This window comes from Canis aureus, chromosome 29 (genome assembly GCF_053574225.1).
Source record: "Canis aureus isolate CA01 chromosome 29, VMU_Caureus_v.1.0, whole genome shotgun sequence".
NCBI lineage: Eukaryota > Metazoa > Chordata > Mammalia > Carnivora > Canidae > Canis > Canis aureus.
This window is the reverse complement of record NC_135639.1, coordinates 30,698,644-30,725,798: the sequence shown is the minus strand read 5'-3', so window position 1 is coordinate 30,725,798 and position 27,155 is coordinate 30,698,644. Positions and strand designations below refer to the sequence as shown.

The 27,155-nt window shown below is 46.5% G+C and overlaps 2 protein-coding genes and 1 long non-coding RNA gene across 3 annotated transcripts in view; 1 reads left to right on the top strand and 2 right to left on the bottom strand.

The window, feature by feature from the left end:
* Positions 1-6,737, bottom strand: part of ARHGAP19 (Rho GTPase activating protein 19) — a 63,916-nt gene extending 57,179 nt beyond the window's left edge. Inside the window, exon 1 of the mRNA XM_077878139.1 lies at positions 6,602-6,737. Within this exon, the coding sequence (XP_077734265.1) occupies positions 6,602-6,657 (56 nt within the window). The 5' untranslated portion in view covers positions 6,658-6,737. The remainder of the gene's footprint in view (positions 1-6,601) is intronic.
* An 11,931-nt stretch (positions 6,738-18,668) lies between these two features.
* Positions 18,669-21,178, bottom strand: LOC144300821 (uncharacterized). Its single transcript, XR_013367594.1, has 2 exons — positions 20,781-21,178; positions 18,669-20,309 (listed from the first exon to the last, which is right to left on the bottom strand). It is a non-coding gene; the product is annotated as an uncharacterized LOC144300821 (long non-coding RNA).
* Positions 21,179-21,268: 90 nt separating this feature from the next.
* LOC144301324 (proto-oncogene FRAT1-like) lies at positions 21,269-23,787 on the top strand. Its single transcript, XM_077878134.1, has one exon. It carries the CDS (start codon positions 21,351-21,353, stop codon positions 22,194-22,196), a length of 846 nt encoding a protein of 281 aa, XP_077734260.1. The 5' UTR covers positions 21,269-21,350; the 3' UTR covers positions 22,197-23,787.
* Positions 23,788-27,155: the final 3,368 nt, after the last annotated feature.

Here is a 27,155-nt window from a genome sequence, read left to right as displayed (position 1 = left end):
CCCACATCAGGCTCCCTGCTCCGTTGGAGCCTGCTTTTCCCTCTCCTGCTCCCCCTGCTTGTGTTCTCTCTCTCTTTCTATCAAATATATAAATAAATAAAATCTTAAAAGAAAAAAGAAGAATAAGAAGAAGGTTCAGGCAAGATAACCAGAGGTATCTTGAAAATGATCATTGCTGATTAAAAAAAGAAAAAGAAAAAGCAATAATCTAATCAACTGTGTGCCCCAAAGATAAAATGAGACAAGCTGAGGGTGGCTTAGTAGGTTAACAGTCTGCCTCAGTTCAGGTCATGATCCAGCAGCTTTGAGCTTCCAGCTCAACGGGGAGTCTGCTTCTCCCTCTCCCTCTACACCACCACCGCCCCCCCCCCCCGCCCCAGCTCCCATTCCCTATCTCGCTGTCAAATTAATTAATTAATTAATTTTAAAATCTTTCTTTTTAATGAGACCAGCTGATATACCTACTTTGTATATTTGGTAATTTGCATTTATCAATTGGCTTCTTGTGAGCCTGAATGGAGTGAGTCTCCTCAAACCCACCTTTTTTTTTTTTTTTTTTTTTAAGATTTTATTTATTTACTCATGAGAGACATAGAGAGAGGCAGAGATACAGGCAAAGGGAGAAGCAGGCTCCATGCAGGGAGCCAGATGCAGACTCAATCCCAGGACCCCAGGATCATGCCCTGGGCCAAAAGGAGGCGCTCAACCACTGAACCACCCAGGCATCCCTCCTCAAACCCATCCAATGGATAAAATAGTGTCTTGGACTTGCAGTAACAACAAAAACAGACTGCCACTCTCTGATGACCTTACACACAACCAACCAGCAACCTCCATCTTTAATCACTTGTTAATTTCACAAATTCTACCAAAGATTAAAGGCAAAGAAAAGTAAGCTACTTACCAGTTTATGTGGATTAATTTTAAAATTATATTGCTTCTTCCCCTCTCTTTCTAGCAAGGCTGGCCCTATCTACAAGTATAATGATCAAACACTCTAGGTCAGGTAATTGATAAAATAAATAAATAAATAAAACTATTCAGGTTCAAGAAAGACTACTGAATAATCTGTCATTACCCTTCAGGTAAGATTTGACAGCACAAATACAAAACCAGATTCAGATTTTTTTTTTTTTTTAAGATTTTTATTTATTTATTCATGAGAGGCACAGAGAGAGAGAGGCAAAGACACAGGCAGAGGGAGAAGCAGGCTCTACGCAGAGAGCCCGACGCAGGACTTGATTCTGGGTCTTCAGGATCACACCCCGGACTGCAGGCGGCGCTCAACCGCTGCACCACCGCGGCTGCCCCCAGATTCAGATATTTTAAATCATGTTTTCCCACTTGTGCATATGAGAACAGGGAAGTCTTCCTAGGATCAGTAAAGGTTCCATCTATCACTTTTCTTGAAGGCCACACTACTTTTTAGAGAAAGAACAATATAACAAAAAGTCTTCAGGAGGGACCCCTGGGTGGCTCAGCAAATAGGCATCTGTTTTTGGTTCAGGGCGTGATCCTGGAGTTCCGGATGGAGTCCCACATCGGGCTCCCTGCATGGAGCCTGCTTCTCCTCCCTCTGCCTATGTCTCTACCACTCTCTGTGTATCTCTTGTGAATAAATAGATAAAATCTTAAAAAAAAAAAAAAGAAGAAGAAGTCTTCAGGAAATTATGTGTTTAGTAACCCTATTCCATACTCTACAGTGTATGTAAATTAGAAGAATGCAGGACCCTTTCCCCACAGATCTAAAGGCACCTTCTTTATCCTCCAAAAACACTTTGAAAATGGCATGCAAGCATCCAGCAGTCTGTTCCTAAGCTTCCTGCTGTTCCTAAATTCTAGGAGCAGGCTTGAGCCTCAAAACTTGGACACTGCTGTCACCAACTTATGACAAATACTATCACTACAACGGCTTGCTTTGCTTCTTCCCTCCAACCCTGTATATACTCCTGTTTGCTTTTCCTGGTTCACAGCAGGTTTCTTTTTTTCCCTGTGAATATTGAGGTTAAAAAGCCTGTGACTCTTTGTCATCAATTTCCCCTCCTCATCTAATAATAGTTAGCACTTTAATTTTTATATATCTTTTCAATCCAAAAGTACTGAGCTGTATTTCTCTACTGCCAATTATGTGGGGAGGTGGCTCTAATTCCTTTCCTGCTTTAGCTTTTTCTCTCTTTGGCCTCAGAGAGTCTTAACTATTTTTATATTGCTATTGGTAGAGAGGATAGCTTCTATTTGTGGATTCCTCTTTAGAACTATTCACTTAAAAGTAACCTGAAGGTATAACTAAAGTTAGTTCAATTTTAAAGCATTATTCCACCTGATAAAGACCAGAAAGAGGGGCAAAGCTGTTTACCATCAACAGGTCAAAATAGAATTCTTTACAGGCCAAGCAATTTTTTTTTTTAAGATTTATTTATTTGAGAGAAAGCACACAAGCAGGAGGATCAGGGAAAGAGAGACAGAATCCACACTGAGCATGGAGTGGGAAGCAGGGCTTGATGTCACCACCCTGAAATCATGACCTGAGCCAAAACCAAGAGTCAATATTTAACTGACTGAGCCACCCAGGCACCCCCAGAGCAACTTTTTCTTATTTCTTTGACTAAAACAATTAAAAGCATTGCTAATTACTAGGAGCAGACTTAAAATAATGATGAAGAAATAGAAAACTAGTTCTTAATGGACAAGCATAGAATTCTCCATTCAATGTGCAAATAAAAACTGATCTGTGCAAATCAGACCATTCTTTCCTCTTCTTTATGGAATGAATACAAAGGGCCACACCACCAACAGAACATTAGAAAGATTAATATCTGCAGGGAAAAAAAATACTTTGTGTGGTATTTATCACCACAAGGAATATTTTATGTATTACAAAAGACTATTATTTATTCAGTATTGACCATCTACACAAAGCTAAGCTTTGGGAATATATAATAATATATATGTCCTGCCCTCAAAAAAGGCTTACATAAACCCAAATTCTCTTTTACAACATGAAATTAATAAAAGTTTCAAATTCAGATGAGATTCTGTGAATATGTGTTGATCATGTAACTAATACTAGCACTGAAAATTTAAAGATTTATTTATTTATTTGTTTATTTATTTATTTATTTATTTATTTATTTATGATACACATAGAGGGAGGGAGAGAGAGAGAGGAAGAGACACAGGCCAAGGGAGAAGCAGGCTCCATGCAGGGAGCCCCATGTGGGACTCGACCCGGGACTCCAGGATGGCGCCCTGGGCCAAAGGCAGGCGCCAAACCGCTGAGCCACCCAGGGATCCCCAGCACTTAAAATTTAAATTCAGGGCAGCCCCAGCGGCCCAGCTGTTTAGTGCCGCCTACAGCCCCGGGTGTGATCCTGGAGACCCGGGACTGAGTCCCAGGTTCCTGCATGGAGCCCGCTTCTCCCTCTGCCTCTCTCTCTCATGAATAAATAAATTCTTTTTAAAAATTTTAAATTCAGTTGGCAAATTCAAACTCCACCTGCTACAGAATAATGTTTTGTCTTTAGGTTCTCATCACAATTCAAGATTTTAGAGCAGGATGAGAGACGAGCTGATTGAATTTATCAATCCTCTCTACAATTTCCAGGCAAAAAATGATCGACCATTTTATAGGCACCTCCAGTGGTGAAAAATTCTTCCTTATAAGATATTGACACATTCAATCAAACATGTCCATCTCAGCTAGGAAAGGAATCCAGTCTCCACTCATAAACCTATCTTCCCAAGACCTGGAATCTCCTATTCAATATAAATGGCACCAAATGACATCAAACCAAAGGGTTTACACTTTACACTGAGACAATGAAAATAAGCTCACTCTATTATAAATTCTAATATAGAGATGCCTGGGTGGCTCAGAGGTTGAGCTTCTGCCTTCAGCTCAGAGTGTGGTTCTGGATCCTGGGATGGAGTCCCACAAAGGGCTCCCTGCAGGGAGCCTGCCTCTTCCTCTGCCTATCTCTCTGCCTCTCTGTGTGTCTCTCATGAATAAGTAAATAAAATATTTTAAAAATAGGGACACCTGGGTGGCTCAACGGTTAAGCGTCTGCCTTTGTTCGGCTCAGGTCATGATCCTGGAGTCCCAGGATCAAGTCCCACATCAGGCTCCCTTGCATGGAGCCTGCTTCTCCTTCTGCCTGTGTCTGGGCCTCTCTCTCTCTCTCTCTCTCTCTCTCTCCCCCCGGGTCTCTCATGAATAAATGGATAGAATATTTTTTAAAAAAATCTTTTAAAAAATAAATTCTCATATATATTTAATCAGTTAAGACAACTAAGGTCTCAAGGCTGTAACAAGACTACCTGGAAATTCTTTCTAGGAAAAGGTACATTTTGGTATGCCTGTAGAAATTATGATTTTTCTAAACTGCAGATCCCTCTGATCTGTTCTTTAGTTCCACCAGGAAAAAGAAAATCTATCACGTACTGAATGTTATTACCTGCTAGGCTCAGGGCTAGCACTTCAAAAAGGACTCTCTAATTTAATATTAAGATTCTCTGGAGTAGACATCATTATAGGTTAAGAAAGTGAAGCTGAGGGAGGTTTAAAAATTAGCCTGAGTATTTTATTCTTTTTGGTGCTATTGTAAATGGGATTGTTTTCCTAATTTCCTTTTTAGATAGCTCATTGCAAAAATATAGAAATGCAACTGATTTTTGTATGTTGACTTTGTATGTTGCAACTTTACTAAATTTATTAGTTCTAACTGTTCGTCTTTTCTTTATGTAAGATCATGTTGTCTGCAAACAGGAACAATTTTAGTTCTTCCTTTCCAATTTTGTAGCCTTTTTAACCCATTTTCTTGCCTAATTGCTCTGGCTGGGACTATTTGCTTTGCTCCTTATCACAGTGGGTCATCACCTCACCTCACACCTGTCAGGATGGCTATTATCAAAAACAAAAAACAAAAACAAAAGACAACCAAAGTGTAGAGAAATTGGAACCTCTGTATATTGTTGATGGGAATGCAAAATAGTGCAGCTGATATGTAAAATAGTATGAAGGTTCCTCAAAAATTTAATTTTTTTAAATTTTTATTTATTTATGATAGTCACACAGAGAGAGAGAGAGAGGCAGAGACACAGGCAGAGGGAGAAGCAGGCTCCATGCACCGGGAGCCCGACGTGGGATTCGATCCCGGGTCTCCAGGATCGCGCCCTGGGCCAAAGGCAGGCGCTAAACCGCTGCGCCACCCAGGGATCCCTCCTCAAAAATTTATAAATAGAATAACTATTTATAGTTATCCTGCTTCTGCACATTTACCCAAAAGTACTGAAATCAGGATCTCAAACAATTTACCAGCACTCTCGTGTTCACTGAGGCACAATTAACAATCACCAAGATATGGGAACAACTTTTTTTTTTTTTTAAGATTGATTTATTCATGAGGGACACAGAGAGAGAGAGGCAGAGACCCAGGCAGAGGGAGAAGCAGGATCCTCCCAAGGAGCCCGAAGCGGGACTGGATCCCAGGACCCCAGGATCATGCCCCGGGCCCAAGGCAGGCACTCAGGGATCCTGGAAACAATTTAAATGCCAATGGGCAGATGAATGGAAGAGCAAAATATGGTATATACATAGAATGGAATATTACAGCTTTTAAAAAAGAAAATTCTGTGGGCTGCCTGGGTGGCTCAGTCAGTTAACCGTCTGCCTTTGGCTCAGGTCATGATCTCCGGGTCCTGGGATGAGCCCTGCAAGGAGCTCCCTGCTCAAGGGGAAGTCCCATTCTCCTCCTTCAGCTCCTCCCCCTGCTTATGCTCTCTTGTTCCCTCGCTCTCTCATGTATTTTTTTATTTGAAAAAGAAGAACATTCTGCAATAGGGGACAACATGGATGAACCTTACGAACATTACGCTAAGTAAAATAAGCCAGTTACAGGAAGGCAAATGATTCCACTTACATATATGTGGTATCCACCGATAGGAGATTATTTACAATAGTCAAATTCATTGAATGAAAGAGTGGAATGCTGGTTGCCAGGGGCCAGGAGAGAGAAAATGGGGACTTCCTACTTAAGAGGCATAAAGTAACCGTTAAGCAAGACTAAGCTCTTGAGATAGGCTGTACAACACTGCACACTAAAAATTTCCTAAGAGGGTAGAACTCGTGGTAAGCATTCGAAACCACAATACAAAATTTTTAAAAATTCGTTTTAATTGGCCCAAGAACTCAGACCCATTTCCAACGGACAGTCCAACCCTTGAGCGGGTTCAAGACGTACTGCCTCGAAGCAGATTGGAAAGTGTAACAGAGCTGTCTCCCAGCCCTGTGTGACGTTAGGGAATCCGCTTAACAGCTCTGGACGTGAGTTTCCTCACCACCAAGCAGGGTCTCCGCGCAGCGGCACCGGGAGGGTCCGCAGCCACCACACGGGCGGACCTCGGTCCAGCATCAGCGGGACCCCGCCGAGGCCAGGCTGGATCTCAGTTCCTGGGCCAGAGAGCGGGCGTAAGGAGGCGAAACGCCGGAGGAGGAAGGAACAAAGCCCGGCCCCACTGGGTCACCAGGACCCAAAGGAAAAGCGTCAGTACGACCAGCCCACGGCCTCGTTTCCTAGGCAGCTGGACCAAGAACTCGGCTCACCTCGGGCGAGAATCGCGGGCTGGCACCTCCCCTTCACTTTGCGCCTCAGTCGCCATCTTAGTCAGCAAACTTCTTTCACAGCTCCCATCTCCGGCCCCGCCCCCACGCCTTTGGATTGGCTAAGGTGTTTCCCCCCTCTTCCATGCGATTGGGTGGCTAAACAGTTCCATGGTATCATTGGTCTATTCAAATAACCAACGGTTATTGGTCACCCCCAGCCGGGGCGGAAAAGGGTCAGGGAGGAGACGCTGCCCCCGAGGCCTGCTGGGAGTTGTAGTGTCTTGTTTTAATTCCACCCATGAAGATCTGGTCACATCCCTAGACTCCGCTCAGATTATGTCTGGATATGAAATCTCAGAATTACACAACTGTCTAAATTGAACAACTCTCTAAAATGCTAGATTCGTGTTCTGTCTTGACACAGATGCCAAGAAGAGTAGGTATAACGCTGCCACCAAGAAGTACTTAACTATTTATTATATTTCGTTCACAGCCTGCTTTTTTTTTTCCTGTATATTTTTTATTGGACTTCGATTTGCCAACATATAACACCCAGTGATCATCCCGTCAAGTGCCCCCCCCCCCAGTGCCCGTCACCCGGTCACCCCATCCCCCCGCCCACCTCCCCTTCCACTACCCCTAGTTCGTTTCCCAGAATTAGGAGTCCTTCATGTTCTGTCACCCTCCCTGATATTTCCCACTCATTTTCTCTCCTTTCGCCTATAATCCCTTTCACAGCCTGCTTTTTTTCAGATAGCCACACAGCATAGTAGGGGTCGTCACTTCTGCTTCTTTCTACATGCTCCCTTCCGGCTACCCAGAGAACCCACAGGCTTTGCCTTGTCTGAAACAAGGATACAAAAGCGGCATAGCTTTGTCCCTGGCTGAGCTTTAATGTTTAGTAATGATTTTTTTTTTTTTTTTTTAATGATAGTCACACAGAGAGAGAGAGAGAGAGAGAGGCAGAGACACAGGCAGAGGGAGAAGCAGGCTCCATGCACCGGGAGCCCGACATGGGATTCGATCCCGCGTCTCCAGGATCGCGCTCTAGGCCAAAGGCAGGCGCCAAACCGCTGCGCCACCCAGGGATCCCAATGTTTAGCAATAGAAATAATCATAATTATGCTTGCCTTCCCTGATTCATAGGCTTCTGATGAGAATTAACGGAAGCAACAGATGTGAGAACATTGTAAACTTAAAGCATTAAGTTTTTTTCTGTACTGTTTTACCATGCTGGATTTTTCTAGGGATATATTTCCTGGAATTCCTTCTGACTTGCTTTCACCTGAGGTTTTCCCAGGATTCTCCTCCTTCACTAAGCTCTTCCCCGCCTGTGTTTCAGTGTCTGAACAAACTTCCCTGTAAAGTTCCTTGTGTGCCTACTTATTTCACGTGATGGTTCCCAACTAGCCTTCCTAGCACACATGGGCAAAGCCTACATCTATTTTGCTTCCCATGGCTTCTGGCACATAGTCACCTTTCATAAATAGTTTCTAAACAAATGAATAAACAAGTCCTCAGATTATATGATCCAAAATAAAAATTGAATCACATGTTCCAATAGGTTATTTCAATTGATGAATTCATATTAAAAGTTTGATGAAAGTGTCAAAATAAAATTGCTTTATTTTATGTTTATTCTGCATTTTATGTTTAACAGATTCTTTTTTAAGATCTTATTTATTTATTCATGAAAGACACACAGAGAGAGGCAGAGGGAGAAGCAGGCTCCATTCAGGGAGCCCAATGTGGGACTTGATCCCCGGACTCCAGGATCATGCCCTAGGCCAAAGGCAGGCACTAAACCACTGAGCCACCCAGTCATCCCTGCACTTTAGGTTTAACAGATTATCTTTATTGAGCAAATACATGAAAAGAAACACAAAATTCAACAAACATGTATCAGTGAAATTATTCATTGAACCCGAGACAGCCTTGGAAAATCCAGTCTGCATATTTGGTCATATACAAAGCAAGGAATACAAGGCTCAAATTCTGCAAAGGATTTCTCCAAAGTATGAACAAGTTTTTGTCCTCACACCCCGATACCCAGCATCAGTTGACTGACTGATTGGACTAAAATGATGCTTTCACACAGAAGAAATGTCCAAAATTTTAAAGTATTACTGCTATAACCGGGTAGAATACCACACAGCTCTATTTCTGGTTTATCTGTTTGGATGACATTTTATACAAAGTCCTTCATGTTTGAAGGAATGCAGCACATAGTTAAGAGCCTGGGTTCTGGAGTCAGTAAGCCTGCTTTCAAATCCTAGTTCCATTACTTCTGTGTGACCAAAAATTTACTTAAGTTTCTGATTCCTTTTCCTCCTCTGTAAAATGAGGATAATAATAATTCTCAGAGCAGTATTATAAAAATTTAAATGAGATAATTTCTGAAAAGCTGCTTAGCACCGTGTCTGGCACATACTAAGACTAGATATATGTTCAAGGTAATGTGATGAATGTTAAGAATGCTAAACTCCCTTCTCAGATAACACTTCTATCTCCATTGCTGTGTGATAAGGACCATACATTACACTTATAGTTACAGTTTAATCAGTTACCCTGGAGAGGAGAGTGTTTCTCCTCTAAACCAGCTACTCTGCTGTGACTTCTGATTAAAAACAAGTATTGTTGCCGAGTACTGTAAGTACTCCCCAGCCAACAAGCCTGACCTGTTTCTGCAAGGGTGTCATGGCTCCTCTGAAATCATCCTTATTCTATCTTAGTACTGATTGCCAGCCTGGTGATAAGCATGGCTGTACAGCAGGTATTCATGAAAAGTTCAGGAAGTCATCTTGTTTCCAACAGTCTAGCTGAACAAAAAGGTCACAGAAGAGTGGCCCCAGCCCTCCAGGAGTTACAGACTCAAGGAGATAAAATGAACACACACATAAGTCGCATACAACAGAAGGCAGGTTAGAGGACTAAATATTAAAGCAGAAAAAGACCCCGAGGAATTCAGAAGTATGGAGATAGGAAGAAGGCCAGGGCTCCAAAGGAAAGTATAAGACCCAGGGCATGGATTTGAGACTGCCACAAATGTCATCACACATCCCTCTATCTATCCCGCAACGAACTTCAAACATCTTTTTATATTGTTTAATTACACAAATAATACATGAAGACATCTCCCTTGTAAAAAAAAAAAAAAAAGAAAGAAAGAAAGAAAGAAAGAAAGAAAGAAAGAAAGAAAGAAAGAAAAGAAAAAAGAAATAACAGATAAAATCTCCCTTGTCAACCATCCCTACATTATAGTCCATCCTCTAAGAAAACACCATTTTCAGTTTAATATGTGTCTTTCCAGATCTTTTCCTGTATAGTACATTAATTCAAAAAATATTTGTTGAATGCCTACTATGTGCTAGGCACTGTTATAGGCCTGGAAATATAGGTGTGAACAAAACAAAGTCCTTCTCTTGAGGCATTTCTTTCCTTTTTTTTTTCCAAGTTAGTCTTTTTCAGTAATCTATATACCCAACATGGGGCTTGAATTCATGATGGCAAGATCAAGAGTCATGCTCTACCAAATGAGCCAGCCAGGCACCCCTTAATTTTTAGATAAATTGTGATATATTTAACTTTACAGGTGCATCTCAGAGATCTATGGCAGTACATAGAGACCTGTCATTACCCTTTTGAACTGCTGTGTAGTATCCTACTTCATTTTTTTTTTAAGATTTTATTTATTTATTCATGAGAGACACAGAGTGAGAGAGACAGAGGGAGAAGCAGGCTCCATGCAGGGAGGCTGATGTGGGACTCGATCCTGGGTCTCCAGGATCACAACATGGGCCGAAGGCAGCACTAAACCACTGAGCCACCCGAGCTGCCCCAGTATCCTACTTCACAGATGCTCCCCAATTTATTTAAACCACCTCCTCCAGACATAAAATAGGTTTATGTCAGTCTGGATTGCAAGCACTGGAAACTTACTTGGGCTCACAGAATGGAAACTGGATTTGTTGGAAGGGTACTAGGTTGAAGAGCTGGCAGGAAAGAAGGGGGCTCTGGAGCCAGAAACCCAGCCAAGTTCACACCATTCAGTGCCATTTGACTCAGCCTAGTCACCCCTCTACTGTTTTCCCATCCGTCCTTGGGTCTCTGCATCACTTCTTGGAGAGAAAGAGTCATGGGTGAGAACATCTGATTGGCTGGACCACAGTCACCTGCCTCTACCTTTCTGCCAGAAAAAGAGCCTTTTTCCCACCAAAGTTCTTCCAGTGGGGAATTACCCACAAAAGGGGGAAAATTTTAAAAGACAAATGTGTGCTACAAATCATTCCCAATTTCTTGCTTCCTGGGACACCTGTTTATTGTGGGCTGGGGCAAAGCTTAACCATTCAGTCTCCTTCAGACACACCATAGACTAATACCTATATTATTCCATATGCAAAAAAGAAAAAGAAAAGAAAAAGAAAACTATCTTCAGCTTTGCTGCAGAATTCTCTTCAAGACTGGCCACAGGGTGAGTGGTGGAGGGAACTCAATGAGGTGGAGAGAAGAGGAACCAATTCTGTGCAGCCAAAAATGACCTAGGTGAGGGCTGGAACCCCAGGAGGAAAACTCTGGGGGTCGTTTGCCCCAGCCAGGATAACAAGCTGGGAAACAGATCACTGGCAAAAGGCTGGCAGAGAGAAAACACTGGAAGTACATGCAGTCACAGAGCATTTGTGATTGCGATTCACCATCTGTCAGGCACTGAACTCAGCGTTGAACACTGAGCCAGGAATCCTACCTCAGGCTGTGCCTCAAGAGAGGCAAGAAACAAACTCAGAGCAGCATTGTGAAAGTACCGCAAGCAGCCAGGCCCAGTGCAGGGGCTGGATCTGAGGGAAACTTGGGGTGGTCCTGAGTCTTGCAGGGTGAGTTGAAAGTTCTGAAAACTGACCAAATCATTTTGAATTGCTATCTTTCTGGCCCTCTAATCAAAAACACCCAGACCTCAGGTCAGGAGGCCCCAGTGTTGGTAAGTTTCAAAGCAGTAACATATATGTGATGTTCAGGAACGGGCAGGTACATTATGAACTCCCTGCTTTGGGTGTTATCTCCACAGTCATGTGAGCTGAGGCCCGGAGGGATCCTTTTTGCTGCCATTATAACCCATTCTCAGGGGGATTGTTTTGGTCTGGAGAGAAACTTTGCACCTAAAGTCTATACCTATCAGGAAGCAGAGTGAAGGTCAGAAAAGGCCCCAAGCCTTTCCCTACCTATTTGTTCTCTAGGCTGGAGGCTTCAGAGTCAGCTTCCAAGATTCCCCCATTCAAAATCAGAATGTAAAGGAAACTGTCCTTCAGCCTCCTGTCGGCCTGTACAATCTTCCCCAATGATATGATCCATCTTCTTTCAAGGATGTAGGAAGACAGAACTGCCTTGCTTATTCATTCGTTCATTTATTCACAGTTCACTGTGAATTAAATCCAAGGGTACTTCTTTTGGAACATGTGAATGTAAAGGACCACTTCTAATTGTGAAATAAAAAGGCTTATTTGCCCAGTTAATACAACTTCACATAGCCATTTGGATTAGGAAACATGAAAACCTTCTGGCAGACTCAGTTGTGTCTCAGATTACCATCACTGCATTTCTAAATTTGTTTATAGATTTTTTTTATTAGTTTTGGCTTACCCCACTAGACTGTAAGCTCTGTGAGTTAAGGACTATATTTGGTTTTGTTTATCCAATTATTTGTTGAATGAATAAAGAAACAAAATGAATTAATTAAATCAAAGAAGTAATAAATGAAACAATGAGGTTACTCAGGCCTTGTGGAAAAATCACGTCCTGCCAATACTGGATGTAGGTTTGGTTTTGATGTACCCAGAATCTCTTAAAGGGTCCTCTGCTTCCCTATCTCAGTATGAGTTTTTGGATCTGGCTATAGAGGTAGGCAAACAACTCAGCCCTAGCCAATCAGAAGACTCTAACCTCCAGGCTCAAGGGTCTTCTAGTTGAGACCAGCCCAAGTAACTATTGAAATGAAGAATGTTATAAGAGCACCATTAAGGGAACTGAATGGGATAGGAGAGTGGAGGGTGGAGGAACCACCACCCACTTGGGAGAATAGAGACAGCTTCATGAAGGAGCTTCATGGCCTGAGCAAGACTTAGATGGCTGGAGATCTGGGAGAAGGCATTCTCTGTACAAAGAACAGGCCCAAACATGGGAGACAGGAACATATTAGGTGTGTTTGGAAGTTGACAAGGGCCCAATCTGACTGTAGCAATGAATTTCTGTGGGGGTGGAGGACAAGAGAAGGTTGGAAGAGTAGATCAGGGGCAGGTCTCTGAGAGTCCTAGATACTGTGCTAAGAAGCTGAGGGTTTTACTCAGGAGCCAATGTGGACATATTCAGAGTGGCAGCATTGGGCATTAGGAAGTTGATCTACCAGAAGAGTGGATTAAAGGATAGGAGGCTAGGGTCCAGACACAAGTTGCATGAGCCCTGTCAAGGAAACACAAAGGACATCAGCAAAAGGACCAGAAATAGGGCATGACTACTGACAGAGGCACCAAAGGCCTGGAGGAATAAAAACTGGCAGAGTCAAAAGACCAGGTTGCAGGACCTGGGTAACAGCATGTGGGTAGTGGTTTGAGAAGGGCTGGTTTTGGCATCATCCAAAACTGAGTTTGAATCTTGGTTTTGGAATGGGAAGTCTGTGTGATTGTGGGCAAGTTTTCTTATCTTTAGGCCTTGGTTTTCCTAGCCATAAAGAGGATAAACCCAAACTCAGAGGTTATTGGAAGACTAAAGGAAATAATATCTGTAAAGTACTTTTTTGGTGTAGTTAGTAGGTACAAAGTTTCTTTTGGGGGTGATCCAAATGTTCTTAAGTTACATTATGGTGATGGCTGCACAACTCCAGAAATATACTAAAAGCCACTGAGCTGTACAATTTAAATGGGTGGATTTTATGGTATGTAAATTATATCTCAATAAAACTGTTAAAAAGAATAATCAATAAAAAAAAAAAAAGAATAATCAGTATGTGGTAGCTACTATCATGTTCTGCTTTAGCTCCTGATCTGAGTACTTCTCATAGGCCTGCTTGGCTGGCACTGCTCCCAAAGCACCTTTGAAGACTTCCTTGTTGTTGTTATTTTAAAGATTTTATTTATTTATTCATGAGAGACACAAAGAGAGAAGAAGAGACATAGGCAGAGGGAGAGGCAGGCTCCCTGCAGGGAGCCCAATGTGGGACTCGATCCCAGGATCCCAGGATCCCATGATCATGTCCTGAGCCGAAGGAGACATTCAACCATTGAGCCACCCAGGCACCCCTCCTTGTTGTTGTTTTTTAGAGAGAGATTGAGAGAGAGAAAGAGAGAGCAGGTGGTAAGGGGGTAGAGAGAGAATCTTAAGCAGGCTCCACTGCTGGCGTGGAGCCTGAAGCAGGGCTTAATCACACATCCCCGAGATCATGACCTGAGCCAAAATCAAGAGCTTGATGCTTAACTGAGCTACCCAGGGATCCGTGCAGGTTTTCTGATTATGCTAGCATTATTGTTAAAAAGTTTCCAGTTGGGATGCCTGGGTGGCTCAGTGATTGAGCGTCTGCCTTCAGCTCAGGTCATGATCCTGGAATCCCAGGATCGAGTCCCACATCTGGCTCTCTGCGGGGAGCCTGCTTCTCCCTCTGCCTGTGCCTCTGCCTCTCTCTGTGTCTCTCATGAATAAATAAATAAAATCTTTTTTTAAAAAAAGTTTCTGAGGGATCCCTGGGTGGCTCAGCGGTTTGGCGCCTACCTTCGGCCCAGGGTGTAATCCTGGAGTCCTGGGATCAAGTCCCACATCGGGCTCCCTACATGGAGCCTGCTTCTTGCTCTGCCTGTGTCTCTGCCTCTCTCTCTCTCTGTCACTCATGAATAAATAAATAAAATCTTTTTAAAAAAAGTTTCTGGTTGGCATCAACAAGGGAGAATATGATATGATCACTTTTTACCTATGATGAACACACAATAAGAGTTTATTGCCCCCTTGTCTTTTATTTCTTTGGTCTTTATTCCTGTTCCAATGGTAGATGTCTCTGGGTCTAGCATAACCCAACAGCTAGCACAGAGGCCCTCAGCCCTTCACTTTTTCCACTGATTCTCAGAACTCCCCAGAAGCTTCAATAAATTTCTCCATGGATTATACATTGTACGCAATTTCTTAAAATTCCTCTCTCTAGTTCCCTATGACTGCTGTAATAAATTTCCAGAAACCTGGTGCCTTAAAACAATAGAAATTGATTCTCTCACAGTTTTGGAGGCCAAAAGTTGAATATCAAGGTGTCAGGTAGTAGAGTTGGTTCCTTCTTGGGGACTCCGTGGGAGAGGCTGCTCCATGCTCTCTGTACGCTTCTGGCGATTGCTGCCAATCCTTAATGTTCCCAGGCTGGCGGCAGCATCTCTCCAAACTCTGCCTCTGTAGACACATTGGCATTCTCCCTGTGTTGTTTCTGTGTCCAAATTTCCCTCTTTTATAAGGATACTAGCCACTGCATTAAAGCCCATCCAATCCACTCTGACCTCACCTCAACTAAATTACATCTGCAGAGATCTTTTCAAATAAGGTCCCATTTCCAGGTTCCCATCAGACAGGAATTTGGAGGGAACCCCATCCCACTCAGTGTACTACTCAAGCCTCCACCTGGTCTGTGTCTCTCTCAACCTCATCCTGTCTTGAGTCCTTTCTACTTTTACAAATGGCAAAATATTTCACACTGCTACACCAATGTGAGCTCAAAGCTGTGTATCCAGTTTGACTACCAAGTTACAGACCCCACTGGTCCCAGCACCCTGTTTAACCAGGGGCCAGTTATCTTTCCTTTCCTATCAGCAGCCTCAAGACATTTTCAAGTTTCTTTTTTTCTTTTTTTCCATAGAGATGCAGAGGGAGAGAGAGAGAGAGAGGCCTCTAGGCAGAGGGGCCCGATGCGGGACTCAATCCTGGGTCTCCAGGATCACGCCCTGGGCTGCAGGCGGCGCTAAACCGCTGCGCCACCAGGGCTGCCCACATTTTCAAGTTCTGATTTCTGTTTCCAGTTTCCTCAGGTGCTACTCTACTGTGAGGTGTTTAATATCTCATTAGCACCTTTGCATCACAGTGTGAATCCCCTAATCTCTTAAATTCTCTGTGCAAATCCCTTCTCCCCAACCAGCTCAGCTCCTAGAGCCTCTTGCTCTGGGCGCAGGGCAACGAGGAAGGGACTGGGAAAGAGGTCTGCCTTGATGCTGCAGAGGCCCATGGCTCAGCACTCAGGGATGCTGCTGGCCTCTGAAAACAGTGTCAAGCCCCAATCTTGCCACCTACTTTGAAATCCTCCATAGTGGGGGCAAGAACTTAATCAACCTGCAGCATCATCCTCTCTGCCCTGGAAAATGAGTCTACACAGCTCCCCTGCTGGGCGACAGGCAACGTGACAGGCAGCTGGGTGTCTCCCCGCTCCCTTCCTTCCCAGTGGTTAGCCCTAAGCCCCTCCAGGCATTGGGCAGAGCTAGTCATAAAATTAATCAGCTCTTATGGGTGGCTTATTTTTTGCTAGCATTTGATTCTAAAAATTTTCAGTCAACAGAATTGAAAGACTTTGACCATGAACTTTGACCTATTTACCCAGCACTTAGATTCTACCATTAATATTTCTTAGTGTTTAAATAATTTACATAGGGGCACCAGGGTGACTCAGTGGTGGAGCATCTGTCTTTGGTTTATTTTTTTTTTAATTTTTATTTATTTATGATAGTCACAGAGAGAGAGAGAGAGAGAGAGGCAGAGACATAGGCAGAGGGAGAAGCAGGCTCCATGCACCGGGAGCCCGATGTGGGATTCGATCCCGGGTCTCCAGGATCGCGCCCTGGGCCAAAGGCAGGCGCCAAACCGCTGCGCCACCCAGGGATCCCCTGTCTTTGGTTTAGATCGTGATCCCGGGGTCCTGGGATGGAGTCCCACATCGGGCTCTCCACAGGGAGCTTTCTTCTCCCTCTGCCTATGTCTCTGCCTCTCTCTGTCTCTCATGAATAAATAAATAAAATCTAAAAAGAAAAAAAATGACATATATGCTTTTGAAGCGTACACTTGTAGCTTTTAATATATTTGCTGCATTATACATACATCATCACCAATTCCAAAATGTTTTCATCACGCCAGAAGAAACCCCTTACCCATTAGCACTTAGCCCTAATTCCCTCTTCCCATCCCCTGTCAACCATTAATCTACTGTCTCTACGGGTTTGTCTTTTCTGCAAATTTCATAGAAATAGAGTCATACCGTATGAGGCCTTTTGTGTTTCATTTCTTTCATTTAGCATTAGTCTTCTTCAAGTTTCACTCATGTTGTAGCATATAACAGTACTTCATTCCTTCTCAATGGTGAATAATAGTATATTATATGAACAGACAATATTTCATTCTTCCATTCAGTAGCTAATAAACATATGGGTTGTTCTTTTTGGCTCTTCCAAATATTGCCATGAATGTTTCTGTGCAATTTTTTTGTGTGGACATATGTTTCCAATTCTCTCAGGTACATATCTAAGGAGTGGAATTGCTGGGTCATATGTAACGTTATTTCACTATTCATGCTTTCCCATATATCTATTGTCTTCTCTCTTAAGCATCCTTCTAACAGCACAGTACTCCATCTCAATTTGTGTACACTTGAGAATAAATTGCAAACATCAGTACACCTCACCTCTAAACTCACTAGTATGTCTATTGACTAGAATTCCAGTATTTATTTAGTTTTTTTCTTTTCAGGTAAAATATACATACAATGAATTCTAAAGTACGATTCAATGAGTTTTTTTAAAAGCATTTTATTTATTTATCCATGGGAGACAGAGAGAGAGAGAGACAGAGACACAGGCAGAAGGAGAAGCAGGCTCCATGCAGAGAGCCTGATGTGGGACTCGATCCCAGGTCTCCAGGATCAGGCCCTGGGCTGAAGGCGGTGCTAAACCGCTGAGCCACCCAGGCTATCCCGATTCAATGAGTTTTAACACAGGCACATGCCTGTGAAACCCAACCACCAGGCCTCTTTCAGATCAGTCCTTGCCCCCACCCCACCCTCTCCAAAGGCAATCTATCTTCTGATTTTTTCACCAAAAATTAATTTTGCCTTCGTATAAACAGAATCATACAGTATGTTCTCCTTCTTTTCACTCAGCATACTGGTTTTAGTTTTTTTTTAAGATTTTATTTATTTATCCATGAGAGACAGACAGAGAGAGAGAGAGGCAGAGACATAGGCAGAGGGAGAAACAGGCTCCTGGCAGGGAGCCTGATGTGGTACTTGATTCTGGGTCTCCAGGATCAGGCCCTGGGCTGAAGGCGGCGCTAAATCGCTGAGCCACCCAGGCTGCCCCAGCATACTGTTTTTGAGATTCATTCATGTTACCACATGTAGCAATACTCCAGTCTTTTTGGTTGCTGAAGAGTTTTCCGCCACCATGATCATGTGGGTGTACCGTCGTTTATCCATTCACCTGCTGATAAACACCGGAGCTGCTGTTTTTTTGGTTTTTTTTTTTTTTTTTTTTTAAAGATTTTATTTATTTATTCATGATAGTCACAGAGAGAGAGAGAGAGAGAGAGGCAGAGACACAGGCAGAGGGAGAAGCGGGCTCCATGCAGGGAGCCCGATGTGGGATTCGATCCCGGGTCCCCAGGATCGCGCCCCGGGCCAAAGGCAGGCACCAAACCGCTGCGCCACCCAGGGATCCCCGGAGCTGCTGTTTTTACGCTGTTTCCAGCTTTTATGAATAAAGCTGCTATGCTCATCATTGGCCATAGGCCGGGATGTGAACTTACGCTTTTATTTCTCTTAGGTAAATGCCTAGGATTGAAATTCTATTAGAGGGTAAGTATACGTTCAGCTTTGTAAGAAACTGCCAGGCCTCTTCCCAAAGTGGCTGTACTATTTTTCATATCTAAAATGATGATGAGGCTTACAACATTTGAACCAAAAAATAAAAGCACAGATTGTAAGCTGCTACTAATTATTTCTATAACTATCTTAAATGTTTAAATAATTAGGCTAAATAAATAAATAGGCTCAGAATACTGTAACTAATAAATGTCTGTCTTGACCATACTTTCAAATGAATAATGATTTAAAATGAGGGGATGGCTCTTTCACAATGAAAAAAAAATTATCAGAGAACCAGGAATAGAAGGGAATGTTATCAATCTGATGAAGCCATCTTTTTAGGAAAACCTACAGCCAACATTATACTTGATGATAAAAGACTGAATGCTTTCCCCTGTGATCAGGAACAAGACATGGATATCTGCCCTCACCATTTCTACTCCTTGTTGTTCTAGGGGTTCTAGCTCTGCAACTAGGAAGGAAAGATAAAAGGCATCCAGACTAGAAAGAAAGAAGTAAAACTATCTTTATGTGTAGATATTATGATCATATACATAGAGAGAGAAAATCCTACAGCATCTACTAAAAAGAGGCAATGAATTTTATGACACTCTGTAGAAGTCCAGATTTCCAAGATTTAAAAATTCACTGGCTTTCTTCAAACTGCCTCTTCCTTTATTTCTACATTCTTCTCCTCACTTGGCAAGAATACCCCAATTCTTTTTATTTTTTATTTTTTTTTTAAAGATTTTACTTACTTATTCATGAGAGACACAGAGAGAGGCAGAGAGAGAGGCAGAGACAGGAGAAGCAGGCTCCAAGCAAGGAGCGGGATATGGATCACGCCCTGAGCCGAAGGCAGACAGGCTCAACCGCTCAACCACCCAGGGGTCCCTATTCCAACTCTTTTTAAACCACTACCCAACTATTGCCTCCATCCCATCTCTCCCTAAAGGTTTGCTCCTGTAATTACCCATCTTGAAACTGCCCACCAAGACCCCTGTTTCTCTTTATCTGGACCCCAGGCTCCAGTCTCTTCCTCTGCACTCCCTTTATCAATTTGACTCCTCTCTTGCTGGGTGTTCTAAAGTAGCTCAGAGGCGGCTACTCAGAGGTTTAGTGCCGCCTTCGGCCCAAGGTGTGATCCTGGAGACCCTGAATCGAGTCCCACGTCAGGCTCCCTGCATGGAAGCCTGCCTCTCCCTCTGCCTGGGTCTCTGCCTCTCTCTCCATGTGTCTCTCATGAATAAATAAATAAAATCTTAAAAAAATATATTCAAAAATAAATAAATAAATAAATAAATAAATAAATAAATAAATAAAGTAGCTCCCTACAGCCTGGTTTCTGTATTTGTGTGTATACGCATCCCATCATGGCTAGTTTTAAAAACAGCTTTATGGACATATAATTTTATATATGAAATTCATTCATTTTAAGAGAACATTCAATAATTTTCAGTAAATTTACTAAGTTATTCAATCATCACCATAATCCGGTTTTGAATATTTTTCTTAGCCTGCTAATATATCTCCCCTGGTTGGCTCTTAAAGACTGGGCCACCAAAAGTCCATCTACAAGTGTAGAGTTTGAAAGTGAGGTCTGATTGGAGATTTTTAAAGAAGGTTTTATTTATTCATTCATGAGACACACAGAGACATAGGCAGAGGGAGAAGCAAGCAGGCTCCCTGAAGGGAGCAAGATGTGGGACTCCATCTGGGAACTCCGGGATCACACCCTGAGCTGAAGGGAGACGCTCAACCACCGAGCCACTCAGGCGTCACTGATTTGGGATTTCTGAATAAGTCTAATACCTCCAGGCAACAAGACAGTAAGGGATCATTTTTCCATCCCTCTTCCTTTAAAAAAAAAAAAAAAAAGTCTTGGTTAATCATTAAGCCAACCATGATATCTTGAAGAGTTAAACGGATCCATATCTCCATTACCATCCAAACAACTCGTTTTCCTCTCCTGCTTCCCCTTCAGAGAAGACACTCCCCAGCTGCTGAGGCATTCTTAAAAGAACTTTCTAGCTCAGCTCACACCCCGCCCAAGACCAACGACCTCCTCCTCTCCAGGAAGGCCAGCCCTAGTCCAGGCCCGCATATACCCATGCTCCGGGTCAAGAAGCATTCATCGGGCCTTTCCCTGCCAATTCTAACGCTGCCACCGCTTCCCCACGCCCCGACCCCATCCAACTACGAGGTCCCGGTCTTCCTTTCCGTCCCTGTCAGCCTTGTTTCCCTAATCTCCGGACCGATCCCTAGCCTCAGATCTCAGCCCGCGCCTCGCTCGCCGGGGCAGCCCTTCCCAGACGCTGGCACCCGGACCTCCAAAGTGCAAATGCCAAAACCAGACGAGTTGACGCGCCTAGAGGAGGAGAGTGTGTGGGTGTAAGTGTCTGTGCTGGTGTGTGGAAGAAACCAACCGCGTCCACGCGGGTGTTCATTTTCGGGAAATGCCAACCACGCCCGGCTGACAGAGCGACGATCCGCACCCCCGCGCCCCCCTGCACGCAGCACTCGGGGTGGGGCAGCTCGGAAGCTGCTGGGCTTCACCCTGCGCCCCGGCCGGGAGGGCGCCCCGCCCCCAGCCGTACCCCGCCCCCCCGGCCCGGCGCGGTGGTAGGGCCCGGCCGCGACGTCACCCATTGTTTACAAATCAACCCGAGCCGGTAGGATTCCGGCTCCCGCTGCTGCAGGCGCGCGGCGCGAGTGCCTGGCGGGCTCCGGCTTCCGCGTCCGCCCCGGCCCGGCCCGGCCCGGCCCCGGCCCCGGCCTCGCCCCCGCGTCGGCCCCCGCCCCGCGCCCCGCGCCCCGCGCCCCGCGGCCCTCCGAGCCCCGCCGGCCGCCGAGCCGCCAGCGCCGGCCGCACAGCGCCGGGTGCCCGGGCGGGGGGCCATGCCGTGCCGGAGGGAGGAGGAAGAGGAAGCCGGCGAGGAAGCGGAGGGGGAGGCGGAGGAGGAGGAGGAGGACAGCTTCCTCCTGCTGGAGCAGTCGGTGACGCTGGGCGGCTCGGGCGAGGTGGACCTGCTGGTGGCCCAGATCGGCGAGACGCTGCAGCTGGACGCGGCGCAGGACAGCCCGGCCTCCCCGTGCGCGCCCCCGGGGCCGCCGCCGCAGCCCCCGCGGCCCCCGGCGGCCGTGCGGGCGGACAAGGCCCGGCCCCCCGCGCTGCCGCTGCTTCTGCCGCCCGCGCCGGCCGAGGCGGTGGGCCCGGCGCCCCCGGGGGCCCTGCGCTGCGCCCTCGGGGACCGCGGCCGCGTGCGGGGTCGGGCTGCGCCCTACTTCGTGGCCGAGCTCGCCGCGGGCCCCAGCGCGTTGTCGCCGCTGGCCCCTCAGCCCGGCCTTGACGGGCCCTCGGGAGCGGACAAGCGGGCCGCCCCGCAGCCGCTGTCGGGCCCGTGCCGGCGGGGGTGGCTGCGGGGCGCCGCCGCCTCCCGCCGCCTCCAGCAGCGACGCGGGCCCCAGCCCGAATCCCGCACCGGCGACGACGACCCGCACCGGCTCCTGCAGCAGCTGGTGCTCTCGGGGAACCTCATCAAGGAGGCGGTGCGGAGGCTTCATTCGCGACGGCTGCAGATACACGCAAAGCTTCCCCAGCGCCCGCTCTCCGGGCCGCTGTCGGCCCCGGTGCATGAGCCCCCGTCTCCCCGCAGCCCTCGGGCGGCCTGCAGCTTCTCCGGCGCGTCCGGGAGGAGGGCGCAGCCCCGAACTGGCGACGGCGTTCCTGTCCCTGGCAGCTAACGCCCCGGGAGTGGCCACAGCGCCAGCCTCTGCCTGGAGGGCAGGGGAGCCCCCAGAGGGCTACATCCCTACTCGGACGGACTGGTGAACTCGCGTTTTGGAAGCGGGAAAATAAGCTAATGCAGACGAGGAATGGAAAAACCGCGAATGTTTTCGCGGGGAACTAATGGAGGGCCCCCGATGCGTTTGAGAAACAGAAGAACTTGGGTGCCCTGTTTGAGGCAGATTACCGAGCGCACCCCAAGCTCACATCCAGTGGTACTCCCCGTTCGGCGTGGCCAGCCCCCGCGGTGCAGCGAGCAGATCCACGCAGCCGAGCCAGTGGGACCCTCCAGCCCAGCGGCCATGTGGCCACGTTCCACGCGTCTCTGGATCGCGCGCGCCCAAAGGACGAGGGTGACCCCAGTTACTGGCTTTACCTTTTCAGGGCTGGTTCCTGATCCACTTTGGGGGAGGGGAACATGAGTCAGACCATCATTTCAGGGAGAACCTCAAACTGCCAGACTTGAAAAATTTACGACTCTTTCAAAAACCCATCTTGTGTCTTGTGGGTGCTGGTTCTTAACGCAAAACACGCGGTGCCATCAAAGGACCTTTTTTGGGAGTTGAATGGGAGTAAGGTTCGCGCTGGCCTCGCTGTGCGACGGGGGGCGGGGGCGGCTGCGCGCCGGCGAGGGGAGGCGGGGGCGGCGGTGCCGCGGCGCGGGGAGGTGGGAGTCGGCGAAGTCTTCCTCTCTGGGAGATTTTCCCTGCGTCCCCCTCCTCGGGTTCAAGGTCAGGGTTCCCCCAGCGCCCGCGGGGGTGCGGGGCTCCCGTAGAGCGGAAGAGTTGCCGGGTTCCGCCTGTGCCCGGGAGAAGCGCCCGGTGCTGTGCAAGTGCTGGAGTCTCCTAAGGACGCGCGCCCCGCGGCCGCCGCCGCTGCGGGCCGAGGGGGACGTGCCGGGCCGGTGCCCACCGCGGCCCGCCGCGCCCCGGGCTTTCAGAAAGTGCCCCGAGCCTCAGCCTGGGTCGGGCCGCCCCCGCCCCCGCCCCCGCCCCCGCCCCCACCTCCCCGCCTCGGCTCGGCTCGGCTCGGCGGTCCCACTCCAAGCGGGTGGCGCTGGCGCTCCTTGGGGCCCGGGCTGGGGGCTGGGGAGACGCCACGTGACGGGCCCTCCGGGGACACAGCCTCGCACAGCAGCTTATAATGGACTCTCCGGGGCCATTTGCAATAACAGCTGCAATTCCCTGGATACACGGAGTTGGTTTCCTCCCTCCGCCCCTCCCCCAGCCATGCCCGCTCGCCTTTGTAAGTGAAGGAAACCGAGTAGAAAATGTGACCCTCCAAACGGAGAAGCTGCAGGCTTTGCCATTGTGAGCCGTGGTGAAGTGCGTTTAGCATACTTTTCACTTACTCTTGAGGGATCTAAATCCGTTTTGTTGGTGTTTAAGTTTTAAAAGATTCAATGGCTTGTTCATCATCCAGATGTGGCTATTGAGGTATCTACACTTCGCACCGGAGTGTCTGGAATTGTGGCTATCCTGATTATAGGATTTTAACTTAACTGAAATACTTGTTTTTAATAAATGCATTGGGTTTTTTGGTTGGGGTTTTTTGTTTGGTTTTATCTTATTCTTGGCTTTCGATGGGAAAGGTGCACAGAGCACAATTCTCTAATCCATAAACCTAAAAACACTTGAAATCCTTGTCAGCCTGGCTTGTGGATGGTAATTAGAGCGCCTTTGTGTCTGAGCAGCTCACTAGTTAAGCAGGGTCTGCGTGGCTGGGTGTGTATTGGTGCTGGCATGAAATTAAATGAAAGTGAGGTCAGGTTTTGGACCAATCCCATTCTCTAAAACCTTAGAGCCCCTTGGATTACCAGTGATGGAGATGTTTTATGAAGCTGCCTCTGACTGTATTAGCAAAGGACATCAGATCAGCTGGTCACTGCAAACGGGGACTTTTTTTCTTTCTCTTGACTGTGGTCATTAAGTGGACTTGTTTCACATGCGGTCCTTAAGGCTAGGACAGCTCTTGGTTAGAGGCTGATCGGGATACAAACCCACAGTGGGAAAGCTGGCTGGCAGTGTCTGAAAGGACTCCTCTCTCTGCCCTTGGCATGTTTGTTGCCATGCTCTCCCTAAGCGGTGACCTAACAGCCCATCTCTGTCCCTCCCTGAGTTATGTCCCTCCCTGAGTTACTTCAGTCTGTTCCCTCCAGAAAGGAGCCACACTAGGCAACAGATGATCCAGGATTCAAGGCCACTTATTAAATGGGGTCCTTGGACAAGTTGCTCAACCCCTGTGAGCTTTGGTTTCTTCATCCGTACAATAGACAAGAAATGGGATGAGGAAAAGGTTTATGGTGACTGGCACATACTGAAGATGAACAATCTCTAGTCTCTCCTCCTTCCTTCCCAGGACTGCCTTTTGGTAGGCAGACCACTAGGTCCTCAGTTTATCACAAAAGAAGACTATGCCATGATCCCAAAAATGCTTTCTAGATTGACTACTGTATGTTACAGTCCTGATTTTCTAACACCCTTTTGGGCTCCATGCCTATTGTCTGTATCTCCCCATTCAAATATACACAGCCCCTGATGGTCTATAAGAAGTACCTCCAGAGCACACCCAGCTGTTTCCCACAACCTATGCAGGAAGTGTGGGAGGCTTGTCCACTGCCACTCAGCAAGGGAAGGGTGATTATGGAGGCTCTAACATAACTGAGGAAGATGGGGTTTGTGTGTGTGTGTGGGGGGGGTGTCCAACAGTGCAGGTAGCTGTCACCTCTGGTCACTGAGCAAAAGTGGAAAAAAAAAAGTGGAAAGTGGTCAGGTGCTGACTTTCCCTGGCATAGGGGTATCCCTGAGGTCCTCAGCCCCACTACTTTAGTGGGCATGGGATTTCCTGGAGGTCAAAGGGTTAGGAGCAATCCAGGGCCAAACTGGCCATGATTCCATGCCACTGCACAAACTGTGCTGGCTTCTTGTAATGATTAAGGCTAGACTCAACCATGGGGCTTACCCAGTACTACTCCCTCCTTAAAAAAGGAAGACTAGGGGGATCCCTGGGTGGCACAGCGGTTTGGCGCCTGCCTTTGGCCCAGGGCGCCATCCTGGAGACCCGGGATCGAATCCCACATCGGGCTCCTGGTGCATGGAGCCTGCTTCTCCCTCTGCCTGTGTCTCTGCCTCTCTCTCTCTCTCTCTCTCTCTCTCTCTGTGACTATCATAAAAAAAAATAAAAAAAAAAAGGAAGACTGGAGGGGCACCTAGGTGGCTCAATAGTTGAGCATCTGCCTTTGGCTCAGGTCCTGATCCCCGGGGTTCTGGGATGAGTCCTGCATCAGGCTCCCCACAGGGAGCCTGCTTCTCCCTCTGCCTATGTCTCTGCCTCTCTCTGTGTCTCTCATGAATAAATACATCTTTTTTAAATTATTTATTTATTTATGATAGTCACACAGAGAGAGAGAGAGAGAGGCAGAGACATAGGCAGAAGGAGAAGCAGGCTCCATGCCGGGAGCCTGACGTGGGATTCGATCCTGGGTCTCCAGGATCGCGCCCTGGTCCAAAGGCAGGCGCTAAACCGCTGCGCCACCCAGGGATCCCATGAATAAATACATCTTAAAGAAAAAAAAAGACTGGAGAAAACTAATGTCTACTATCAGGCTATCAGGAACTTTAAATACACTATGACCCTAACTGTCCATCTTTTAAATATTCTTGCAGCTCTTACTAGTCACCCCAAAATCCTTTTTTTGGAATAGGTCAAGGTTTACACAAATGATTTTTTTTTAAATATTTAATTTATTTATTCATGAGAGACAGACAGAGAGGCAGATATACAGACGGAGAAGCAGGTTCCACGCAGGGAGCCCGACATGGGACTCGATCCTGGGTCTCCAGGATCACGCCCTGGGCTGAAAGCAGACACTCAACTGCTGAGCCACCCAGACTGCCCCTTAAGATATTAGACCATTTTGTAGGTGGAAAAATAGTCCAGGAAGGGGACAAGGCAGAGTGACCTACTGAAGTCACTTAATGAAGCCAAAGGCCTATCAGAGTCTAGAACACAGGTCTCTGGGCTCCCAGCTCAGGCCTCTTTCCAGTAGCCAGCCTAATACCATCACACATAGTCCAATAGTGTTCACTGCACAACTCCACACATAGACTACAATGTGAATGACACCCCTGCCCTTGTCCAACATGGTAGCCCTGCCACCGGAACCTGGAAGAAACTACCCCAGATTGCTCGGCTGACCTAGGGAAAGCCAGGTATGCCACAACCATTATCTTTCAAAATAATGTTCAGCATCCTATGAAGACAGCTAACTGGCCACAGAAAATGACCCGGATGAGATAAAAGACCAAGCTAGAAAGTCAATGAAAAAAAATAAAACACAGAAAGTGTCAAATAAATGATGTGAAGAAAAGAATGGCATGCCTCTGAGAGGACTGCAGAGACTGCCACCCCAAGATTCCATTCTAAATTAGGCAAAAATGCTACAATATTTGGATTCAATTTTCACCCTTCCCTTTTCAGCTCATAAGCAGAGACATGGAACGAAGATCAGACACCACTTTCCTATCCAGCAAAGTCTGTGTTGAACCCTGTGATTCCTTCCTTCCAATCAGGAAAGAGTTACCCTGGCAACCAAATTACTAACTCACTCAATTAGCTCCCCCCTCTTCCACCAATGCTCAGTAATCACAGAATGTCAGCCCAGGGAGAGCTCAGCCTTAGGCGGTCTAGTGCTATGCCTCGTTTAGCGATGGAAGCCCAGAGTGGTGCGCTCCCCGGAACACCGTGCAGGCTGGTACAGGCAAAGGGACAAAACCTTTCCCATGCAGCACGTCCTCCTGGTCTTCCATCCATAACTGAACCGGAGAACAAGTGACCTACCCTTAACAGTTTCCCAGAAGGCATGATAGATAAGAGCACAGGCTTTGCAGGCAGCCCCACTGCCTCCACACAGGCAT